The 22,720-nt window shown below is 41.0% G+C and overlaps 1 protein-coding gene across 1 annotated transcript in view; it reads right to left on the reverse strand.

Annotated features, from left to right (window-relative positions):
* Nucleotides 1–22,720, reverse strand: part of LOC119745692 — a 104,492-nt gene that overhangs the window by 76,054 nt on the left and 5,718 nt on the right. The window contains 15 exon segments of the mRNA XM_038222233.1: nt 180–351; nt 902–1,160; nt 3,578–3,660; nt 4,886–5,008; nt 7,016–7,126; nt 7,839–8,165; nt 9,694–10,014; nt 10,136–10,249; nt 11,621–11,875; nt 14,400–14,492; nt 15,369–15,476; nt 17,587–17,847; nt 19,185–19,277; nt 20,898–21,011; nt 21,319–21,579. Coding sequence (XP_038078161.1) covers nt 180–351; nt 902–1,160; nt 3,578–3,660; nt 4,886–5,008; nt 7,016–7,126; nt 7,839–8,165; nt 9,694–10,014; nt 10,136–10,249; nt 11,621–11,875; nt 14,400–14,492; nt 15,369–15,476; nt 17,587–17,847; nt 19,185–19,277; nt 20,898–21,011; nt 21,319–21,579 — 2,695 coding nt within the window.

The following is a 22,720-nucleotide window of genomic DNA, read 5'->3' on the forward strand; positions in this document are numbered from 1 at the left end:
TTAGCACAAATGTTTTATCCGATCCCCAGAGGTTTCTGGTAACGAGAGCTTACTGTAATTTTCTATTGTAATAGCAGTGCATTTTAATAGGATTTTGGTGAGAACAATCAGTTATTTGGGAGTGCTGCCAGAAAACAAATAGGTACTGCTTTAGTGGCCGTGTTCAGATTGAAACCGACCTGTTCTTGGTAGCCTGTAGAGCCCAGGGGTAGTCCAGGTATCGACAGAGTACGTTGGCATCTTCAATGTCCCATAGATAGTTGCAGACTCCGCCCCATTCACCGTTGACCCGCACTTCCACCCGGCCTTCCTGAGGACTTCCGCCATCCGCCAGACGAACAAACGGTAGGTCTACAATGTCAATCAAACAAAACATAAAATCAAATCAAATGAAGATTTGCTATTCAAGCTGTGCATGTGCAACACAGGGTGAGAAAAAAACCCAAAAAAAACAAATGTCGGGACCATTGTTTTAGTGAAGATCTGCATGTAGCACTTTCAAAATCATTGAATATGAAAATGCATTGAATAATTATAAAATAGCATAGAATATTGAAGTTGAAATTTAGTTGAAGTTGAAGTAGCTACACAGTCCACTGAGAGCTTGTTTTCCTTTTTTAGCCGCCATTTTGACCTACATTTTAACAAATTTCGAGCAGAGGTCCGACGATTCTTTGTTGAATATCAGACAACTATTTACTGTATGCTGACTTTATACATAAAACAGTTACCGAGTTGTGCTATAAATACACATACGACGAGTCGCACGTACGACGTGTTTTTTAAAATGGATCACAGGACCCGTTGCAGCTGCGACGCATCGTAGGGATACGACGCGTCGCAGCACTGCGTTGCATCGTACGTTACGATGAGTTTCATGACATCGGGTGCAGGTACTTACCAACGTTGCATACCGCGGCAGCCACAAGCCCAGAATCACACGTAACGGGTGTGCCAAAGTCGTCGTAGGTACACTGATCCAGCGAGGTCTCCGTACCGACACAGCTTATCCCATTCAACCACATGAGGTCTTGCTCTGATGCGGGCTTTTCTGTGGCCACGAGCGCGCTGGCAAAGCCCAACTGCTTGCACAGGACATCAGCTGAGGCTTTGGACCACTGGTTAGCACAGACGGAACCCCAAGCTCCCTCATTGTTAACCTAGAGATCAAAAAGGTGATAGAGCTTAAGTTTATCAAAAAAACCATGTCCTACTTGATCCTCAACAACTCTGTTGCTTACCAATGGAATCAAAGCAAAATTTCAGATCATGTAAACAAGGCATGAGAAATGTATGGAGCGAGTTTCATCAGCTTTGTGCAAGAGGGTTGGATTTAAATGCAATACAAAAACAATACCGACTTTCAGAATGCCGATACAGCACTGGAGATGGTGGCGGAAGGCACGTGCTGCGGCTGAAAGCTTCTGAAGGAATGCGGGATCACCCCTGATGTCATTGATAATGAGGACAATAACATCAGGGGTGATCCTGCATTCCATTAGAAGCTTTCGGCTGCAGCATGCACCTTCAGCCACCGTCTCCAGTGCTGTATCAACATTATAGTACGCCAAGTTGAAAGTGGCAGATTCTTTTTTAAATGAAAATGACAACGTTTCTCCGGCTATGCTACAATGTATCAACAATGTCTCCTAATCACTGTTAATCGCTGTAATACAATTGAGAAAGTACTTTTAAAAAGCAAGTTCAGGTGAGGACCATAAGTCGACTATTGGTTGATACATAACTTACACCTGCACTTTAAAGGTATAGTCCATCATTTGTAATTTGAGCATTTTGTTCGTTTGAAGCAACAAAAGTGCTCAAAATCTAAAGAAGGGTCTTGAACAACTAACTTGATGAAGTTTCAGCTCAGCTCCAGCTGTATATTTTGAGAAAAATAACATTCTAGGATCTCGATTTCAAATCAAAAGTTGCTGAATCATGTTTTGAATTGGGCCTGAATTCAGCGTCCGAGACACGTTCTCACCAGAACCGACTGCAGCTACACGATGTCGCGCACTGATCCGACGAATTATAGCAACCAGGCGTGCGTGTGCGTCGTGCCAACGCTTGCACGTGCTTCACCGAATAAAAAAAAAAATCACTAACGTAAATTTCCAACGGTGCTTCTTAAGACGCACCGTTGGAAAGGCCTTCTTTCGTTGATTTCTTCAAAATGACAGCTTGCCAGAAAGAATAATTTCACAGGGAGTTTAGTCCCCTTACTATCTTTCAACCAAGTATGTTTTTCAACAATAAATACGCCAGTTACTTTTTGAATAGCTGCAAATGATGGACTCTGGCTTTAAGGGTAGAGTAGACTTGGTTTGAAAATAGTAACGACACTTAACATATTCCATCTGGCACGACGCACAGCCACACGGTTGCCATTATTAGCGAGAATTGTCGGTTCAGTTCGTGTGCCATTACATACCAACAATACTCAATGAGAATCATGTCCTGAATGCTGATTTGAAAATTTTGTCATGACTCAGCAACTTTCGAATTGAAATCAAGATCCAGAATATTGTGTTTTCTCAATATATACATAATGAAAAGTAGCGCGCATCTGCTCAACCAGATATGTCCACACAAGCTTTAACGTGGGGAAATGACCACAAAGATAGCCCATTTTTACTCTAAATTCCTTGTATCTTCAGAACGGACGGTCGCACAAATCTGGGGGTTGCAGAATATGAAAATTCATTCTTCTGGCTTTAAGTCTATATGTGTCTGGCTTCGAAAGGCAGAAAACCACTGATCATTTTTTTATTGAAAATGTGGGGTATGAGGCAATTGCCTATGGAGCGAACAGAAAATGACCGTTTGTGACAGACCTTTGGTTGTTTATCTCAATGTATCTCGAGAACCCAATGTCAGAGCACACAGGGGGTAGCGGTTTTGTAAAGAGGATGAAGTTCTCTTTTTCCATTCATATAAGACTCGATTTCATTGGTTAAGAAACCACTGATCATTTTTTCGTCAAACTTTTCCCCAATGACTGGATTTTGAGAGGTCAGTTGTGTGAGTGCACTTGGCCAGCTTGTTGCATGTGGTATGCAAATCGCATCAAGGTCAATTGGGTAAGCTGTGGAGCTGTCTCACACACATTGATCTTTTGCGCGTTTGGGCCCCAAACTTTTCATTATGCAGCAGTAACAGACTTAATGCTTCATTAGGTTAGTTGTTAAACACTCGTCCTTAGATTCTGAGCACTTTTGTGGCTTCAAACGAGAAAGAATGCACCCAACCAACCTCTACCTTTAAATAGCAATTTGCAAACGACTCTAGTAAAACGATGGTCAAAACGTCATATCACAAAACATCATATCACAAAACGTCATATCACAAAATGTCATCACAAAATGTCATCACAACACTTCTTGGTCCTAGCTCCCCGCTGTGCTTTATGATGCACACGGCTATTGGTAACCAGTGATTCAACTGTTCCCCTTGCTTTGGTTTCATATAGTCGACAAGAGTAGTCCAACCATCCTGCGTTGGAGTAAAGTAAGTTGAATTATTGTTAACCACCGTCCTTGCCCGAACTTTGCTCTGTGTTGGATTTGTACCATACCTGCAAGATACCCTCCTGTGGTGTTTGGCCCCCGGCCAGCTGTATACCAAAGCCACCATTTGTACCAGTTGTACCTTTTGTTGCTGTTGAAAGAATGAATACAATTTCATCGGGAATAAAATCCATTGAATGGAGCCCTGCATTGAAATCTCATGCACCAAAACTGTGCAAAGCTACAAAGATGTTAACATTAAATTAGATAGTTATAATGCTTTATGGGTCCATGTAATGTATGTTTTGTTCACAGTAATTGTAAATGCAACTTTGTATCCCATTTACCTTATTATAATACCGGAGTATAGCACACATATCTACATAACAATTAGGTACTCAAGGCACTGGTAATTATGTCTATTTTTAAAGACAGGTATATGAAGTTTATGAGAAATATGAGACCCATCATGTAGCACCTTTACAAAGGGTATACAAGGTGCTGCGGGGCATATTGCAGCCACTGCCAGAAACACCGAGGCAAACCCCTTCTCTTAGCGGTAAGTGTTACTGCATTCTGTAACGTGCATTACACAACACACGGGACCTACGGCTTTACATCCCATCCAAAGGACGAAGCAATAATGGTAAAATGCCTTGCTCAAGAGCACAAGCACCATGTTCCCTGTCAGGGTTTGAACCCACATACCACGGCACACGAGTCGAACACTGTAACCATTGGACCACAGCACCCCACTTTCAACCCACTTATCAATTTTAATTTTGTTAACTTTAAGGGCAGTTTTGTGCCTTTTTGGTTTTTATGCTAATACCAATTCATGAGCAAAAGTGTGATGTCATTCCAGGCAGAAAAGTCAACGTTACAGCTATTTCAGCACACAAATTTGCCAGATTTTTGGATATTTTGCTGTTGTAAATGTCCTTTCTTTGGTGATTCGTAGTTGTTTTAGTACATGACAGTATAGTCCAATGAACAAAGTTTTCTCACAAAACCTTTTCAATGAGCAAATGTTGGGTTCACAATTTGAACAGAAAACCCTCAATTATTGAACAGTGTCTTCCTGAAATAACATCACAGCAACAGCGCCCTCAGTTGTTCGGAAAAGCATGGACAATTTCCAGTGTCTAAATAAGTGCACTTTTCAATAAGATTAACCAGAAAGGACGTCAAGTTGTTTTCGCACATTTTCAAGGAGTAGAATGACGCACAAAACATGTTCTCAAGTAAAATTCATGTCATATGGACCTTTAAACATTAAACACCCCAAAAAACACTCCTCAAAACGAGTCACAGGTTCAAACCTGCTCCAGTCAATTTCTTTGTTCAACTTTTAACAATTACGAAAATATAGTTACCCGTTTCACAGTAAGTTCCTGTATAGCCAGATGGACAGTTGCAAGTATAGTCCAAGTTATTGCTGATGCAGGTTCCGCCATTTTGACAGGGAGTATGGGCACATGGATCTGGGGGTGGAGAAGCTAAAATAGAGAATGGAAAAAACAAGGAGAAAGTAGAAATTCTGTTAAATATTATCAAACACCAATTTAAGACTGGTGTTTCAGACTCACTTAGGGGAGTGTGTGGCCTAGTGGTTAGGGGGGCGTACTCATGATCAGAGGGTCCGGGGTTCGAATCCAGCCGCTGGTCATATATTGTGTCCTTGGGCAAGGCACTTCACCCCCACTTGCCCGTCTCCACCCAGGAGTATAAATGGGTACCGGCATTAGCTGGGGAGTAACCTGCGATGGACCAGCATCCCATCCAGGGGGAGTAGAAATATTCTCAGTCGTTTCATGCTACTGAAACCGGAGATAAACGCCGGCCTGATGAGCCACATTGGCTCTGAACAGACTTTACTTTACTTCAGACTCACGCTAAAAGTGAATTGCTTATAGACCATTATCATTTTGCGGCCATCTTGATATTTTTTCCCCATTCAAATCAACGTAACCAAAGCGAGGCTGGAAGGAAAAATCATATGCTCAGTCACATGTCCGATGGGACATCGAAACCTTAAGTTATCAAAGGTTACATTGCTTTGATTAAAAAGGAATGTACAACATTTGCTTTTGCTGTAATTTACAGAAATAAATGGGTTTGGAGGAATAGTATGTTAAAGCAAATATTGTTACACTGACTCGTTTCATGTTTTGGGTTCGTAGATGCTGGAAAAACCAAGAAACCCAATCCTGTTTGTGTAGTCTGGTCCCCTGACCCCACTTAAGATGAAACAAAGCAACTTTTGGACGTTGGGGAATTATAAGGTCAGAGAATCAGTCTAGCTGGCTTGTACCCCTTCACAGGTGTGTAATCAATTGCAAAGAAAATGCGGAATTACTAAATATGAATAAGTAGGAGCAGTTTTTGAAGGAAAAAAGCCAGTTTTCCCCGACCAGCGTTGGAAATTGATAAAAAAATACCACTTTACTTAAAAATGTCAGCACACCAGGAACCATGATTGTACGATATGCTTTAGACTGTCATTCCCTAACAGTCCAGTAAAGAATTTTGTGGTATTTTGATCATTTTGTTTTTTGATGTTTGCAAATGTTGTATCTTCCCTTTAATTGATTTCTCACACAGTAAGTTATTTACAACCATTTATCTTTTTGAATTATTGGCACGATATAATAACAAAACTATTGTTGACTGCTGTGATGTGTGATATGCCGTTTTAACCCCCTCAAGCACAAAGCACCTTCGGCTTCGCATCGGGTGCTCAGATGGGCCCTTCGGATGTTAAAAACATCATATCAGACATCACAGCAGTCAATAATTGAGAAACTGTTATATTATTCCTTGGATTTCATTGGTCTAGAATGGCCAAGTGTGCAGTCTATAAACATAACTGTTTACTCCATATACACACTGGGTTGCATATAAATCACCTCATATACACATCATTGCATATAAATTGTCTCATACAATGTAACAATAAACCACGTTGAATATTCTGTGCACTGGTAAAAGGTGTGGAAAGCCTGCAACAGGAGGCAAAGTTGCCATCCAGTGTAGCGGGCAAAAAAAAGCCTCATTTACCATAAAACTGCAAACACTTGCAAATGTTGGCATTGCTTGCCTAACTGGAATGCACCCAAGGATTGAACAATGAGCATACAGAAGTATCCTGCAGCAGTCTCAGTTTAAAGCAAAAACAGAAGTTACTTCTTGAAGCTGCAAAGGTTTGGACACATCATACAGGGAATAACAGGTTAATTTCTGGCACAACACAGATAAGACCAAGGCATCTGACAAAAAGGAATACCGTCATTGTCTTGACACAACATTCAGACCTGCATAGAGAAGCCTCAATCCAAAGGAATGTGAGAGATCCTGGCATGGTTTGCCAAATATTGCAGTAAAGTGACATGCTCAAGGACAACAACAGCACCAATTTTCAAAACATCCACATTCTAGGGACTGCAGATGAGCATGAAATTCCTGCCGTAAGTACAGTGGCATGACACCACAAGTTTTGTACTTACCAGTCTCACAATTTACTCCCGTGAAGCCAGCTGGACAAGTACATGTGTAGCTGTTGGCCGCACCACTGGTGCACGTACCACCGTTCAGACAGGGATTAGTTTTGCACATATCTGTGGAGAGCAACAAACTGCATTGATATACCACGGCAATAGATTATAAATATTTATTGGTCAAGCATCGATCACGTGTCATGCCACAGATAAATATGTACAGAGATGCACGCCATCCGCACACACTCTTGTTTTACTATACTCCCAAGGACAATGCTTTGTGTTTTTTCTTTTTTCTCTGTAATATAACACTCTCCCACAGACTAAGCACACAAACCTACTTCAGAGGACCGTTTTGAACAAAAGGACTCTCATTTTGAACTCTCAAAGACTGAAAGGATCTGTTGTTCTCCCTTTGTGTTTCTCTATCGAGTGTTATGTAGAACAAGTACAAGTGGTACATGAGTGATGTTCAAACAAAAAGAGAAGTTCTTGAAGCTGCAAAGATTTGGACACATCATCTACGCAGGTAATAACAGACTAGTATCTGACACAAAACAGATAAGACCATGGCACCTGACATAAAGGTATATACACGTACAGTCAATGTCTGGACACAACATTCAGGCCTGCATAGAAGCCTCAATCCAAAAGAATGTGAGAGATCCTTACAGGTTGCCAAATATTGCAGTAAAGTCACTTGCTCAAGGACAACAACAGCACAAACTTTCAAAACATCCACATTCTAGGGACTGCAGATGAGTAAGAAATTCCAGTGGCATGACACTGTAGTCTCTGAGGGTACCTGTAGTCACTGCGGACCAATCGTTACCTGTTATACACACCACTCCAGCATCTTCACTGTGACTGCACGTGTCTACTCCCCAGCCTGCTGAACCGCAGTGTAGAATATTGGTCTCGTCCCCACGGCACTCCACATTATTCAGGTACACAGGGCCAAATCCAGGCCATCCGGGGAAGAACGCATCTGACTTAGCCTCCAAAGCCCCCTCGTAGCCTAGCTGACGGCAGATGACTCCAGCATCCTCAAGGCCCCAGTTGGTGTCGCAGATGGTACCCGGTGTGCCTTGGTAGACCAGCTCCACTCGACCCTCGTGCGGACCGCTGCCACCACCCAACCGAAGTTCAACATCATCCTCTGTTACAAAGCAATGAAAGTGATTTGGACGATTGACCACTTACGGTGCCTATAAATGGTGCCCCACACATAGTCTAAAACATTCTCTTTTACAAGTATGTCAATCATATCCCAAAAATATGCATGACATTTTTCACATTTTGGTTTTCCATTTCTGTTTTGGGAGTTTTCATCCTTTTTGCGTAATATTGGAAGAAATTATTGAAGCTAATTTACCAACATATGTGACCCGTCACCACGAAATCTCGACAAAGTCGCACCGATCCATTTCAAACAGCGTGCAAAGTAATTTCAGGGTGGAATCATCCTTTTTTAGATTTTGGGGTGACCATATTCTTTTCATATTCATCTATCATTTTAAAAATAAATAAATCTGTTAAACTCAAATACTTTTTTTCCACATTTTCGTGGTGATGTCGTTGAACAAAAGAAGCATGGACTGAAACAAAATCCCTTAACTCACCGTAAAGTTCCCGAAAATAATTCGCTTTCATACAAAGCGTATACAAAGTGTTTAACTTCCCCCCATTAAAAATTTTAATGATCCAAGTATGTGCTAAAAATCGTTGTGATATGTTCATTACCTTTCGTTGAAATTGGAAAATTAGGCCTGGCTACGTGCATTTTTTAAAGTTGTAACACTGGCGTTTGCAATATCTGTCAATCTGTTCAAGCCTCACAAATATTAATGAGGTTCCTATCCATTATGATGTGGAGTAAACATTTGGAGAAAAGCCTCCTTCATGAGTTATGAATTGATAAGTATCACCCCTTTTGCCGGCTCCCATTGGTCGATACTGAGACCCATGCCAAAAAATGCCGAGTGACACTAATGAATATGCTAATCTACCTTACGTTATTGTGAAATCGGTCAATTGTAGCGCCTAAGGCACTTTGCTGAACAATTCACGTGAGTTGGGTGGAAGAATATCCTCTTCCAAATTTTCCATGGAGATAGTTCTAGTTGTAACACTAGCGTTTGCAACAACAGATTAAGCTGATGTTCGGAATATACATAGATGACGTGTTCAACTTCATGTACTCCAAGGAATTGATATAAATACATAGACTTGGGGAACTTTTCGAACGATTTCTTCCAAACATGAAGGTTAGCTATACCAATAACCAGTGTTGACGTTTCGGCATTGATGACAGTGATTTTTTTCACTTACATGAAGTTTCGAATTTTTCCTCTGTTATAATTTAACATTTCATTCATACTGAGCCCATTTTCTGTGAAACACAACGTTCAAAAGGCCATGTTATTTGTGGTGCATAAATTTCACTGCTCTGCTATAGCGTCTAAGTACGTAATCGGATTAGCTTTCCTTAATAACCGCAGACGATTTGCCTTAGCAACCACATGACTGGTATAACCAGTTGTGACAGTGGCCTGCATGTCAATAATTTGGCTAGTCATTTTGAAAGATAGATGCAAATTTTGCTTTGAATCAAATTAGATGATTCTCAAACCCTTCAGTACTAAATTTGGGATTTTAAAGGTACGGTAAAGAATACTTGAACGTACCATCCAAGCAGGTTAGAGTAACATCGTCACTGTGGGGACAGGTAGACGGTTGCGAATAGTCACAGTCAACGATCCTGGTCTCCTGTCCTGAGCATCTGACAGCAGTCAGCCAGACCTTGCCGGAAGCTGGGGCAACAGGCACCGACTGACCGTATGTTCCGGATCCTTTGAAGCCCAGCTGTTTGCAAGCCACATCGGCTTCAACTTCGTCCCAGAAAAACTTACAGATGGTCCCCCACTCGTCATTAAGAAAGACTTCAAGTCTTCCCTCCTTGTCGGAAGGGCCCACTAAACGTAGATCGCCTTCAGTCGCTGCACTGCCTGTGGTAAGTAATTGTAACACATTTCAAACACCTTGTTAAAACTATCAGGAAAAATACAATGGCAAGTTGGAGGGAGTGATGGTGGGGGGGGGGGTTTGGTTGGCTTTTTTACTCCTCACCAGTCTCGCAATTTGCTCCTGTAAAGCCATAATGACAAGTACATGTGTAGCCGTTGGCGTCACTGGTACATTGTCCACCATTTTGACAGGGAATAGATTGGCACACATCCATTTCTGTGGAGGGAAACATTTGGGAATTCTAATTTTGTCTGAATCTGGATGGTATAGCTGGCAAAGCAGTAGATTGTCTTCATTCGATGTGCTGCCTGTGGTAAGAAATAGTAGCAAATTTCAAACACCTACAGGGTGAGTCAGAATGATCTGGACCCAAATTAAAGAAAATATTAAAAATATGTATAGCACTTAGCAAAACAAGTGCAAATGAGATATGGTATAGGCTGGTATTTTGAACATATCTGGTGAAAGTTTCATGTATATCCCATTGTACCATTTTGAAGAAAATCGCTAGCAAAGAACACATGTCAAAAAAAAACCACTCTGACCATTGTTCCATGGTTCAACAAATTTATCGAAATCGCGTAATGATGTGAAGCAGTGTAATAACAAATAAAAACCAAGTCATGGTGACTGACTCAGCTGCAGTTATTGACACATTTTTTTAAAAAATTGCAAAACCAATTGCGTGTGCAGACTGGAAAATGAGCCGCTTTAATGAAAATAACATAACTCCTCACCACAGCAAAATTCCAAATTCCTGTGGAAGAAAAGGTAATAACCATTCATATGAAACACTCAGTTTTTTTTTCTAAAGGTTCTCTGTTTGCCACCAAAAAAAATGGTAAACTCGGGTACAGATCATTCTGACTCACCCTGTAGTTAAAACTATCAGGAAAGAAACAATGGCATGGGGGAGTGGATGACATTAGTGGGTGGGGTGATGGTAGGGGGTGGGGTGATGGTAGGAGGGGTCGGTTAACTTATTGTAATCCTACCAGTCACACATTTTAATCCTGTAAAGCCATCTTGACAATTACATGTGTAGCCACTGGCATCACTGGTGCACTGTGCACCATTTTGACAGGAAAAAGATAGGCCCACCTCAATGTCCGGGGAGGGAAACACTGATCATTTCATTGTCTTCCCTGTTCATTTACATGTTTTTTATCTTTCATATATCATATTTTCCCAAAAGTGAAAATAGAATAATGCAAAATATCTGATAAAAAGTGAGGAGCCTGTACAAAGATGAAGTTGTTTTTCTCACTATCTTGACAAAAATGCCAGAGTGAAGGACAGATATGACCAGTGTGAAGTTTTTGGGTTTTTTTGCTCTCCCAACTTTATTTTCTTTGAAGTGATCTTGTGATCCATTTTTCCAGGTTACATGTGCAGCAGCAATAATGCATGCATCTCAGAAAGTGCGATACGTGGAGTGCAGTATCGACCGCGGTACTTAGGATAATACCACACTGCTGTTGCCATGGAACAACCAATCAGGATTGAGGATTCAAGTTTGCTTAAAGATAAAAACGGGAAGAGAGTGATGAGGAAGCTATGTATCAAGTGAGATTTACATGAACTTACCAGGAGTTGGTGACCCTCCACAGATCTCGTCCACCATCACCTCACCCAACTGCAATATTGCATTAGTGACATCAGAGTCACTAGGGTCTATGTCAAGGGTCACATATCTGGCCAACCGTGGCACATCGCACACAAATTCAACAGTAGCCCCATCGTTTGACTGTAGTCTCGTTGCTGGGGATCCGCAGGGATAGTTCTGGGCGTAGTCTGAGCTGGTGCCAGCTCTCGCTACAGCAGAGGTGAACCGATATTCGCCTTGACAACAAAAAGAGGATCCAATGAGTGAAACAAGCTGAAAGTAGATTATTGGAATATATTTACTCCTGAAACAAGTCGCTGAAGCTGAATAAGTGATTTATATGACAAAGCAAATCAATGTGCTTAAAGGGAATATACAACATTTGCAAACATCGAAAAATAAAACTACCAAGTTTTAACGAAATACCTTACTAGGATGTTGGTCAATGACAGTCTAAAGCATCCTGTAAAATTATAGCACCTGGTGTCGAGTCATTTTAAGAAAACGGTATTTTTGTATACATTTGACCACCGTTGGAAAAACCTAACTATTTTTCAACTACTGCTCCAAATTTACAATTTTTTTTCAGTCCAAATTTTGTTTGCTATTGGTTACATGTTCATGAACGGGTGCAGGCCAGCTAGACTGGTTCCCTTTTCTTACAATTTTCTGACATCTATAAATTGATCCATTTTATCTTTAGCGGAGTCAGGGAACCAGACTACTTAAACAGTTTTGTTTTTCTTGGTTTTTCAAGCATTTTCGAACACAAAACTTCAAACATGTCAGTTAAACAATATTTGATCTACTATACTAACCCCTCAAATAGTTTATTTCTGAGATTTACAGCAAAAGCCAATGATGTACATTCCCTTTAAGTGTCACAAGAATAAGCCAGTTTGGTATCTCGATGAAGTAGTCCATGTCAAAGGTCATTCGGGATAAAATTGCTGGTGATCTGAGATGATACGCGTAGTTACATGGACGCCCATTCTGCCTGTAATAATCACGCGAGCGTCATGCGCTTGTCTCCTTGCGCGTTCATGCGCCTTCAATGAGCATTCGATTATCTCAAATGACGTCCATATCATTGTGCGCATGGGCAGTTGAAATACAAAACTGGCTTATTAAAGGTGGACATTACACATTTATCTGAAGAAAATAAACACTGTCCAGAGCAGGCATGCAACTTGAAAGTTACAAATACAGGAAATTTAATCCCAAGCTTTCCATGACTTTTTATAGTGTTTTCTCATTTTTAATGATGAACGTGAAGTTAGAAAAGAGGAAATCAGCTGCGTCCCCCGAGGACAAGTTGCATGACAAATTGCATGCTTGCGAAAGATAACAAAACTTGCAGTTATGATGCTGTTTTTGAACAAGAAAATATAAACAGAACAGAAGGCTGCGATGTACAGCATGTCCCAAAAAAAAGTCCCTCTCATAGACCACAGCATAATTACCAAAATCGAGTTTTATACTCAATTAAGTTTACATATTTAGAAAGCCCACTTCATTTTGTAGTTCCTGTGGAAATTTCAAAGGTCTCGTTTCATTGGTTTTGAATACACAGGCTCTTATGTAACAGCAGTGCTTTCCGGCCCATTCCAAGTTTGACAAAAAGAAATGCACACTACAGACATACCATACCTTATTCCATGCTTCACTTTTATTTCAACAACTGTGTTCTTGTTTTTGTTATTAAGTAACTAAAGTCAACTTCATTTACTTTTTAAAATGAAAACTAATCAAAGTTCAGTTCCACTGGTCGTGTTTGCTTTCACAGGGTGTGTTCCACTTATGGTTTGTCCTTCAATGTCCAGCTTGTAAACCTTTATTGTCCTCCTGCACGTCCTTCCACCTGGTATTCATTCAAGGCAGTGCAGAAAATGTAGCACTGCAAACTTGGAATGGGCTGAAAAGCACTGCTGTTTCATAATAGACTGTGTATTCAAAACCAATGAAGCGAGACAAATGAAATTTTCAGAGAAGTTACAAAATAAAATGGGCTTTCTAAATCTGAACACTAAATTGAGAATTATACTTGATTTTGGAATTAATTTAACAGTCTATCAGAGGGACATTTTTTTTGGGACACACTGTATTGAGTCAGTGCACAAACTGTTGGAGAGACACACCATGTGCCGCCACTGGTTTGTGCCCATACATGTTTGGCACCAACGACTAATGTTATACTAAATGTACACAAATCTGTTACGTCTTCCCACGAGCCTCAGGTGTAATGGGCATTGCATTTGGATGACCCTCCCCTTGGTCTCCCCCACGAAATCCTCATCTTGAACCTGGTACAGTGGAATTGTCACTACACCGAACACCACTATACCGTACATTCAGCTACACTGAAGATTGTCCTTGGCTCCTGATTATTGTGTACAAAACATACTGAACACTGTTGTTGAAAAATACCAACAAAAGAGTGACAAGTGGCTATTTTTTCCCCAAGGAATGGAAGGGGAAAGCCACCCATTGCTGTAAGCTCAAAACTGTGTAAAATCATAAATCAATAGCCGGCACAGGTTTAAAGTTGTCTTTCAGTAACTACCAGGGTGTGCACGGTGAAGTTCTGAGGGGTGCTATTTAGTGAAAAGTGAGTACCAGAGCACCAGCAGGTCAATATCACTATACCGTGGGATCGCTATTAGTAACAGTTTCTGTGGATCTTGCAATGTTCGTTATAGCGGCGTTCCACTGTATTCTTATGAGCCAGATACAAATGCAAAAGCATCTTATAAGCCTTACCACAGCATTGTTGTCGGAGTACCACGGTGATCTTTGTAATTAAGCGCTCCTCACCCAGGTCAACTTGCCATACGGGGTGCCCGTCATTGGGCTCTGTACGTGGTAAATATATATACGTGGGCAAATTTTTCACGAAAAAGTGGACATGACAGAAAAATGGAAACTTTATGAAATCTTCAACACTGCAAGCATCAAAACGTGAAACGTGGTATAAAATTAAAAGGGACAACAAAAAGATTTTTTCATTCAGTTCACAGTATGAGAAAACTTTCAAATCCAGGGTTTTTAAATTTTTGCAATGTCCTTTTCTTGTAACATGAGCTACCAAAAATACACGATTGCCAAACTAACAGGGGTCTCTTTTGTTGGCGTACAATTTAAAACACTGACTGGAAATATTTTGTCAAGCCAAAATGGTTGTCAGAATTTATTGTCCAATAAGCATTCTTCTCATATCAGCGTTTAGAAAATTGTATCAACTTTATGAATGACGTCACCCCAAGGTTGCTGAACTTTTCACTGTGATGCTGTGGTGAAAAAACAGGTGGACGTATGTCTTAAACAAATAGTTTATGCTTCGTGGAAGTGCACCACTGAATAGGATCACATAGCATGACTGTGCTTGTTCAAACTAAAATGGTCGTTATTGGCCGAGCACTGTCAATGACAAATTTCATCCCTATAGACAGCTGAAGATGTTTTCTTTAATGTTCTGATCACCCCACAATTGAACGAGGCCCAGTTTTAAAGATATGCCTGTTTTGGTATCGCAACAAGGCATGCGCACACATACTGAGCATGTACACACAGTGTAACGATGAACAAATGTCCAACATTTTTCATTATGCTCAGGTCACACATCACTGAGTTCCATTGTTTTGAAAATGGTACATGAAAACCCTCTTGGGACAGAGAATTCATTAACCAGTCTCTCTGCCTAATAACAGTGGGGACAAAACGTAGCCTTACCAGTGTGTGCAAATGTATTGATGTCGCCGTCAATAGCATTTGGTGCCTCGTATAGGCCAGAGGAATGACTCGTAGATTGCGAAGCAGACTTCCCAGTAAGATCGACAGCTGTATATCGGAGGAAAATTACAAAATAACCACAGAGAGTAACTCACAAATGAGGATCACTCCAAGAGAGAGTCACATTTGACAAATACTCAAAAACTAAACTGCAAAATTATAATGAAACAGTACTTGATTGTACGTAAATAATAATATCTCCGGGCACTTGGCCTCATTAAAATATATTTAAAAGGAGGGGGGGGGGGGGAGGTATCATCTTCCAATGGGGGCATTTTTCAAATCAGATGATTATGCGCACTATCGAAAAACAGTGCGCCAATACCCTCTTACCCCTGCCGGCTACGCCTCTGTGTACAATTGTTGCAGACAGGCGGGCATAAAGGTAATAATTACTAACAAAATTGTCATATTTTTTGGTTTGTGTGTCAGAGAAGGGGGAGGGGGTTTCGAACCCCGAAACCCCCTTTCTGGATCCTCGCCTGGCCTGGTACGCTGTCATCCTAATTTTGTTGGGAGTAATTTTCCAGTGATCGCCAGGCCTAATGATCGTTGAAAATTTGCAAATAGTACTTCCGTTAAACAGGCGCAAGCCAGCTATTGACCTAGTACGGCGTATAAATAGACACGTACATGCAGGACATTGTTTTTCTCTACAACACAGCCGTCACCCAGGCATGGCGTGTGACTCATGTGTTTTATGCAAGACAACTTTAGTCATTTGCACTCTTACAATTGAAACAAACAGCATTTTCTCTTCTTATTGTGGTACCAATAAACACAAAAATTGAAAACTCCAGTGGGATAATATCCAATATAAATTACTAATTAGCCCCAAGTTCAGTCCATTTCACATATGGAGAACTTTGCCACTCATATGTGCAGAAAATCAAAGCCCTGCATGCTCTGCGGTCACACACAGGATGCATTGACCCGGCGACCTGCACAGCCCCACTGCGTTGACCGGACTATACATAAACAGCAGGTCGATCCTCAGAACAAAAGCGATGTCTGATTTGACAAGAAAAGTGCCCCTGGTTCTTTTTAACCAATCAAAACAGTTGTTACATGAAAGGAAAGCTTATTGTGTTCTCTTTCAGAAACTGTATGAGGTAATCGTATTCAACTGGGTACACACATGTGCCGTTCGAAGAAGTAAACTCGCACCCTCAAAAATGGACGAAATGTGCCGTGACCTCCATAGGAAACGCGACATTTTCACTGAGTTGCTCGCTTTTTAAAGGAAAAGTGCATATTATTATTCAACTTTAACCATGAAGAAATTATATTCATTTGAAAGAGGAAAACCTATATTTTATAATGCGATGCGAGGAAGTAAGTTTAACAAACATACTTTCCGCATATTAACGAAAGTTTGCTCATAGCGCCTAGACATGAGCCAGTCTTCCCACGTAAACAGAGCTGCACAAGTGGCGAGTGAGCAAATGCTCCCTAGTTCTCCATATGAAAATCACAACAAATGCAAATGTTGTACAGGGTGAATCAAAAAAAAGCAAAACACAAACCCAAAGAAATATATTTCATATATAAACAAATATGTAGCACCAAAAATAAAGATGACTGGTAAGCCTAAATTAATAAACTACTTTTAGATGAAACAAATTACTTTGATTGCTCCATCCGTTCGATTATATCACAATTTAAATAAGCGTACAATCTGTTTCATCAAAAAATGCGATTTCAAGAATTGTCTTTACAATTGTCAAACACCACCAGCGACAAAACCTCAGTTTAAAAGTTTTAAATATTCAACAAAGTCCTTTTGAAGGCTAAAAAGTTGATTTTTATAAATCCAATTGCTAGCCAAAGCAGGGTTGCTATTATTGTGTACTACAGTTGTTGAAATAAGTATTCTGTGTCATTTTCTTTGTTGTTCCAAACAGTCAGAACACACAATAAATTGCCTTTTTGGAAGAAACTGATTTTAGGGTTACTTTGTAACATGTGGCGCAATTGAAACAATGTAGTCGTTTAAAAGTAGTTTAATAAATGGGCTTCCAAGTCATAATTAAGCTTGGTGCTGCAAGGTTTTTGTTATATGAAATATGTCTTTGTTTTTCGGGCTCCACTTTTTGGACTCGGCCTGTAAAATACCTTGTTGGAGAAAATATAGAGGGATAATAAATCATTGACTTACGACAAATCGTGGTACACTCGGCAAAAGTGGCCTCTTCTACCGTCACCTCGGCAAGCTGCAGTAACTTTTCCTCGGCATCAGAGTTGGCAGGATCTATGTCCAGGCTGACATATCTAGCCTTCTTTGGTAAGGGACACACAAATGTGATGGTCGCACCAGTGGCTGCCTGTTCGCTTGTGGCGGGTGAACCACACTGTTGGTTCTGGGAGTAATCGGAGTTTAGGCCAGCTCGCGCTACCGCAGCCGTGAAACGGTTCTGGTCTATAGAGTTAGAACAAAAAGAGTGCATTAGGCCCTAACCCTTACTCCGTAGGCATTTGTTTTGGGAGAACCTTAACAAATCCTTCAAATGCTATCACTCTGATGAAACTACAATTCACGATGTGATTTAGGATGCAGGCCAGTAAATAGGCCTAAATATGCCTATGCCGGCCAAATCACGGCTTGCACGTCCTCAATTATTTTGCTATTAAGAATATTTTGTCGGCCTGAACTTGAGGTTTTGTAAAAAGATCAAGGTTGACAGCCATGAAGAGGACTATGGGAAGTGACTGCAGCCTCTAGCCATGTGACACGGACACAGCCTAAGTAGAACAGTCCAGCAATGGACAAATGGTAACAGCTGCTTATGTTGTGTATTATTTCCCATTATTATAAAATGCGAAAGACGTGTTCAATTAGCTCACCCTGGTTGAATCAGGTTGGACCTGTAGTATCCTTACATGATAGCTATATGTATAGGCACCAGTGCTCTGAAACCACACACCTAAACCCAGACATTACCTCATCCACATTGGAATGCATGAACCCATAAGGCCCCAACTTGGATCAGATTGCACCCTTGAACAATGTCGCCCTTTGGCATAGAACCTCATGTGATGAACATGAGATGTACTGAGACACAATATACCAAGCAGGCATCGAAGGAACAACTATTATCCGTGTGCTAGTGAAAAGCTCACTACATTACAGGACCCATGCCGTTCGATTAGCTCTGACATCATTCTCGGGGCTCAGTTGGGTCAACAACCACAGACCCTGCTCGTGGAGCAGAGTCAGTTATGGAAATACATCACACGCATGCGCCGTTGATTCCGAGAAACAGACAAATAATATGGCGGCCGGACAGCAGAAAAAATCAAGTGGACCCCAAAATCAACTTTATTGGAAGTCTAAAAAAAAAATCAGTTGTTGATCTAATTGTGACCTGAAAGGTCATTCCAGCCCAGCGTTGTTGCTTTTTGCAACTGCAGAAAAGCAGCAGATCTCAAAGTAAGATGCAGTCCGATGAGGGCGTTTGTCACTAGCTTTGGCTGCAACTACGAACGCCACATGAGGATCATGATGACCCATGTTTGACCGTTCGATTGGCTCTCGTGGCTAACCTATCTGCCTTTACCCGAGTCGATCCAGGTTTAACTAATCAAAACGCACCCAATCAGAGTAATCCTTTTTTGTTTTATGACACATGACAGTTCTCGAAACAAGACACAATATAAAATTGTGTTGACTTGATCTTTAGTTGCACACTTTTCATGACAATGTTCACCTTAATACATGAACCTGACTACTTTCGTAGACGTTTCTAGTGTACTGACCACAGCAGTCTTGACGGAGCACGACAGTGATTCGTCCGATGTCAACCTCTTTGCCCAAGTCCACTTGCCACCATGGATGTGGGTCATCATTTGCTGAAAAAAAGGACAAGAATAACATAATTCTTAACTATACCTTTCGAATTTATGTCCATAACTTTGTTTTACAAACCAACTGCTTATAGGTCTGTCTCAAAGACGGCAATCTCTGTAGGAGAACTGCAACTGCATATATCTTATGCAATCAAGCACGCATTGCGCAGTGTTGAAAATGTTCTAAACATGCGTACTTGTTGCTCGAAATGTGCTCGAAATACGACGCAGCCGATGTGCATTATGAAAGTTGACGCTCAAAATGCCGATGCACGTGGCTGGTCTGTAGAAAATGATGTCATTTGACCTCTTATGGGTACACAGAAGTTTGCAAGTCAATCAACATTCATATTGTTCACAAGTCCAATCAGACTTAACAGCAGATGAACAAGTACAAGAGAATGTCTCACTTGAAAAAAGTTTATTTGATGATAAAAAAAGGGAATTACATGCAAATTAGGGGATAATAGTGTGACAGGGCAGTTAGGGGCCTGGGGCCAATTTTACGGCGCTGCTAAGCACAAAAATGTACTTAGCACAAAAAAGCCTGGCTTTTAAAGGCAGGTTACCAGCCAAAACCCCATGTGATGTATATTGCTCATGATTAGTATTCACATGCTAAACACGCCACAATGCTTGATTACGTATAAGAGCCTCGAAAAACTCCCTCGTAAATTACCCTATAAATGGCCATGACTCGACACGAGATATGCAAGTCTTTTGATCTCCTACACTGGACCGTTAATAGCCTTGGTCAATGCTCTCGTCCTTATTCGTCCCGTATGCGGTCAATCGTCGGCATATATCCTCACGCGCTATGCACATGCATGTAAAAATACAGCGCGAACAGCGACCTCATGCGGCCACTATTTTTTTATGCAAATCAATTGGGGACGATCGAGAGCCTTGGTTCAATCGTCGGCAAAGCTTATGTTTTTCTTTACTTTGCGCTAGATTTCCAGCACACGACCTCGTATGCGAATACAGATAATGTAGGCGGGGCTAATATGTGGAGTGTCCAATCACACCTTGGTAAATTTGCAGCTATTCCGCCTTTTGCGGACGTGACAGGAACCACAGTTTTTGTGCATTAATTGGTGCCATGTGCAGAGACACACAATGTGTACGTGTATGGATTATGTACGGTGCCACGTTTCACTATGCAAGTTTCCACGCAACGTTCGACCATTAAACGACATTTAAGGTCAGCTAAGGCTATTAACATAATGAGCACCACCCCCAAAACCTCACATGGACGATTGAACCAAGGCGCTAGATTGGGTCCAACTGATTTGCATAAAAATAGTGGCAGCGTGAGGTCGCTGTTCGCGCTGTATTTTTAATGCACTGCATGCATAGACATAATGACTGCATGCATAGCGCTAGCGAAGATATCGTTTACCGCGCTACGGCCGGATGAATAACAACTAGCGCCTTGACCAAGGCTAGACCGTTAATGACAATACTTCTTTTGACGCAATGGTTAAGTCGGAGAATACACTCGCAAGTGTGGATTCTTAATTTACGAATTCACTCGGCACTTCGCGCCTCGTGAATTCTTAAATTACGAATCCACTCTTTCTCGTATATTCCTCCTAACATAACAATGAGGAATGTACTTACCTTTAGTGTGTGAGATTGTATCTATTCTGCCGTCAATAGCATTGCCTGCTGGGTAGGTATTGTCTTCGTTATAGTTGATGCTTTGTGATGCAGGCAACCCACGAAGTGGAACAGCTTTAGAACAAAATTTTAAAAAAAACATGGGAATGAGTGCCAACAAATCCAATCCAAATCAAACAACCAAAAAATGGAACAGAAATTGGACTGAGTTGATGGGATCACAAGGAAGCGATGGTAAGTCTCCTTTTCTCAAAAATGACAGCATACTTTTCACAGGATGCATGATCCTATTCATGACTTATAATCAAGAAGGATACTACATAAATTTGGGCAGTTTCACTTTTGAATGTTTGCAAATGGTGTCAGTAATCTTTAAGATACGGACACATTTAAAGTAGGATTGAGAATTCTAGAGTCTTACGACAATATGCGGGGCATCCAGCATCGGTGTTTTCCTCTACAACCACTTCTGCCATCTGCAAGAGAGCGGTGGTGACATCGGGGTTGGAGGGGTCAATGTCCAAGCTCACGTATCTGGCCCTTCGTGGCACGTCGCACACAAACGTAACCCTGGCCCCGTCAGCCGATTGCGCCCTCGTTGCCGGCGAGCCGCACGGTTCGTTCTCTGCGTAGTTTGAGCTCGGACCAGCTCGCACAACTGCGCCAGTGAACCGACCCTGGCCTTTACAGTAAAAAGGTAAAAAAAGGTACAACTCTTGTAAAAAATGAGTTTCAGTGAAACGCTCATAGCTTTACTGACAGTTTACGCATTCTGATTGGCTGCAAGCTATCATTTTCCAAGGCTTACTCAGAGTTGTTTGATGAGAGAAGACAGGTCTCCAATGTGTAATGTAATGCCAATCCTGGTACAAAGTGAGCCTTATTTGTTTTCATTGTTTCAACTAAAGACTGACAACAACTCAACAGACTGTTGGAAATAAGCCATGATGGTTAATAATTCAAGAAATCAAATTTTAAAGATGAGTTCCCTGTGCTATCTTCGAGTTTCACAGTCTCAAAAAATAAGATTTTGTTTTCTTTTGATATTTTCTTTGCAATATAAAAGTTATTCACTTTTAAATGAGTCATTTACTCAAAAAAAAAAAACAATCTTGGAAAATTTTGGGATGGCGCTCTGAGAGTTTTCAAGTTATGATTATTTAAAGATAGTTTGTCCAGGGAAAAAAAACCTAATTTGCATATATTTACATACAAATGTATACTTAAGTGAAGGTTTACCTGTACAGACTTGCCCTTCACATCCTTAATGTGTTATGTCCAATGTTTATGCCGCATCTTTTTTGTGAGCCCCCCCCCCCCCCGCACCAAATCCTGGGTGCGCCACTGGTTGCACCCGATTCCCATTGACCTTCATGTGTGATAATTAATTGCTTAATAAAATGTTTCCAACTTTATGCATTTGTGTCTGTATGGTACTCTGCACGCACACTGAAAGATATAAGGAGGTATTTCCAAAACGTGATATACATCATTTTATCTTATAGAATCCCATCCTCTCCTAGCTGCCCAAAGTCAGTTTCGACAGCTGTTAGGTTAACATAGTTAACCACAATTTAAGAATTATGGTCACGCAAAAAATGATGCTTGGAAACAACATTTATACTGTTTTTATTATTTTAAATTTCATAACTGTGCAATGTTTCACTTCTCCAAATGGATGTGTCGCACTTTCATGGGTGGTATCTACGGAACTGTGTTTAGGACATGACCAAAAAAAAAATTTCCGGCCCTCTATTTCGCCCGGGTGGATTACTATTCCGCCCGGGCGAAATAGTAATCCGCCCGGGCGAAGAAGTGGGCCT

Source organism: Patiria miniata, unplaced genomic scaffold (assembly GCF_015706575.1).
Source record: "Patiria miniata isolate m_02_andy unplaced genomic scaffold, ASM1570657v1 HiC_scaffold_12, whole genome shotgun sequence".
NCBI lineage: Eukaryota > Metazoa > Echinodermata > Asteroidea > Valvatida > Asterinidae > Patiria > Patiria miniata.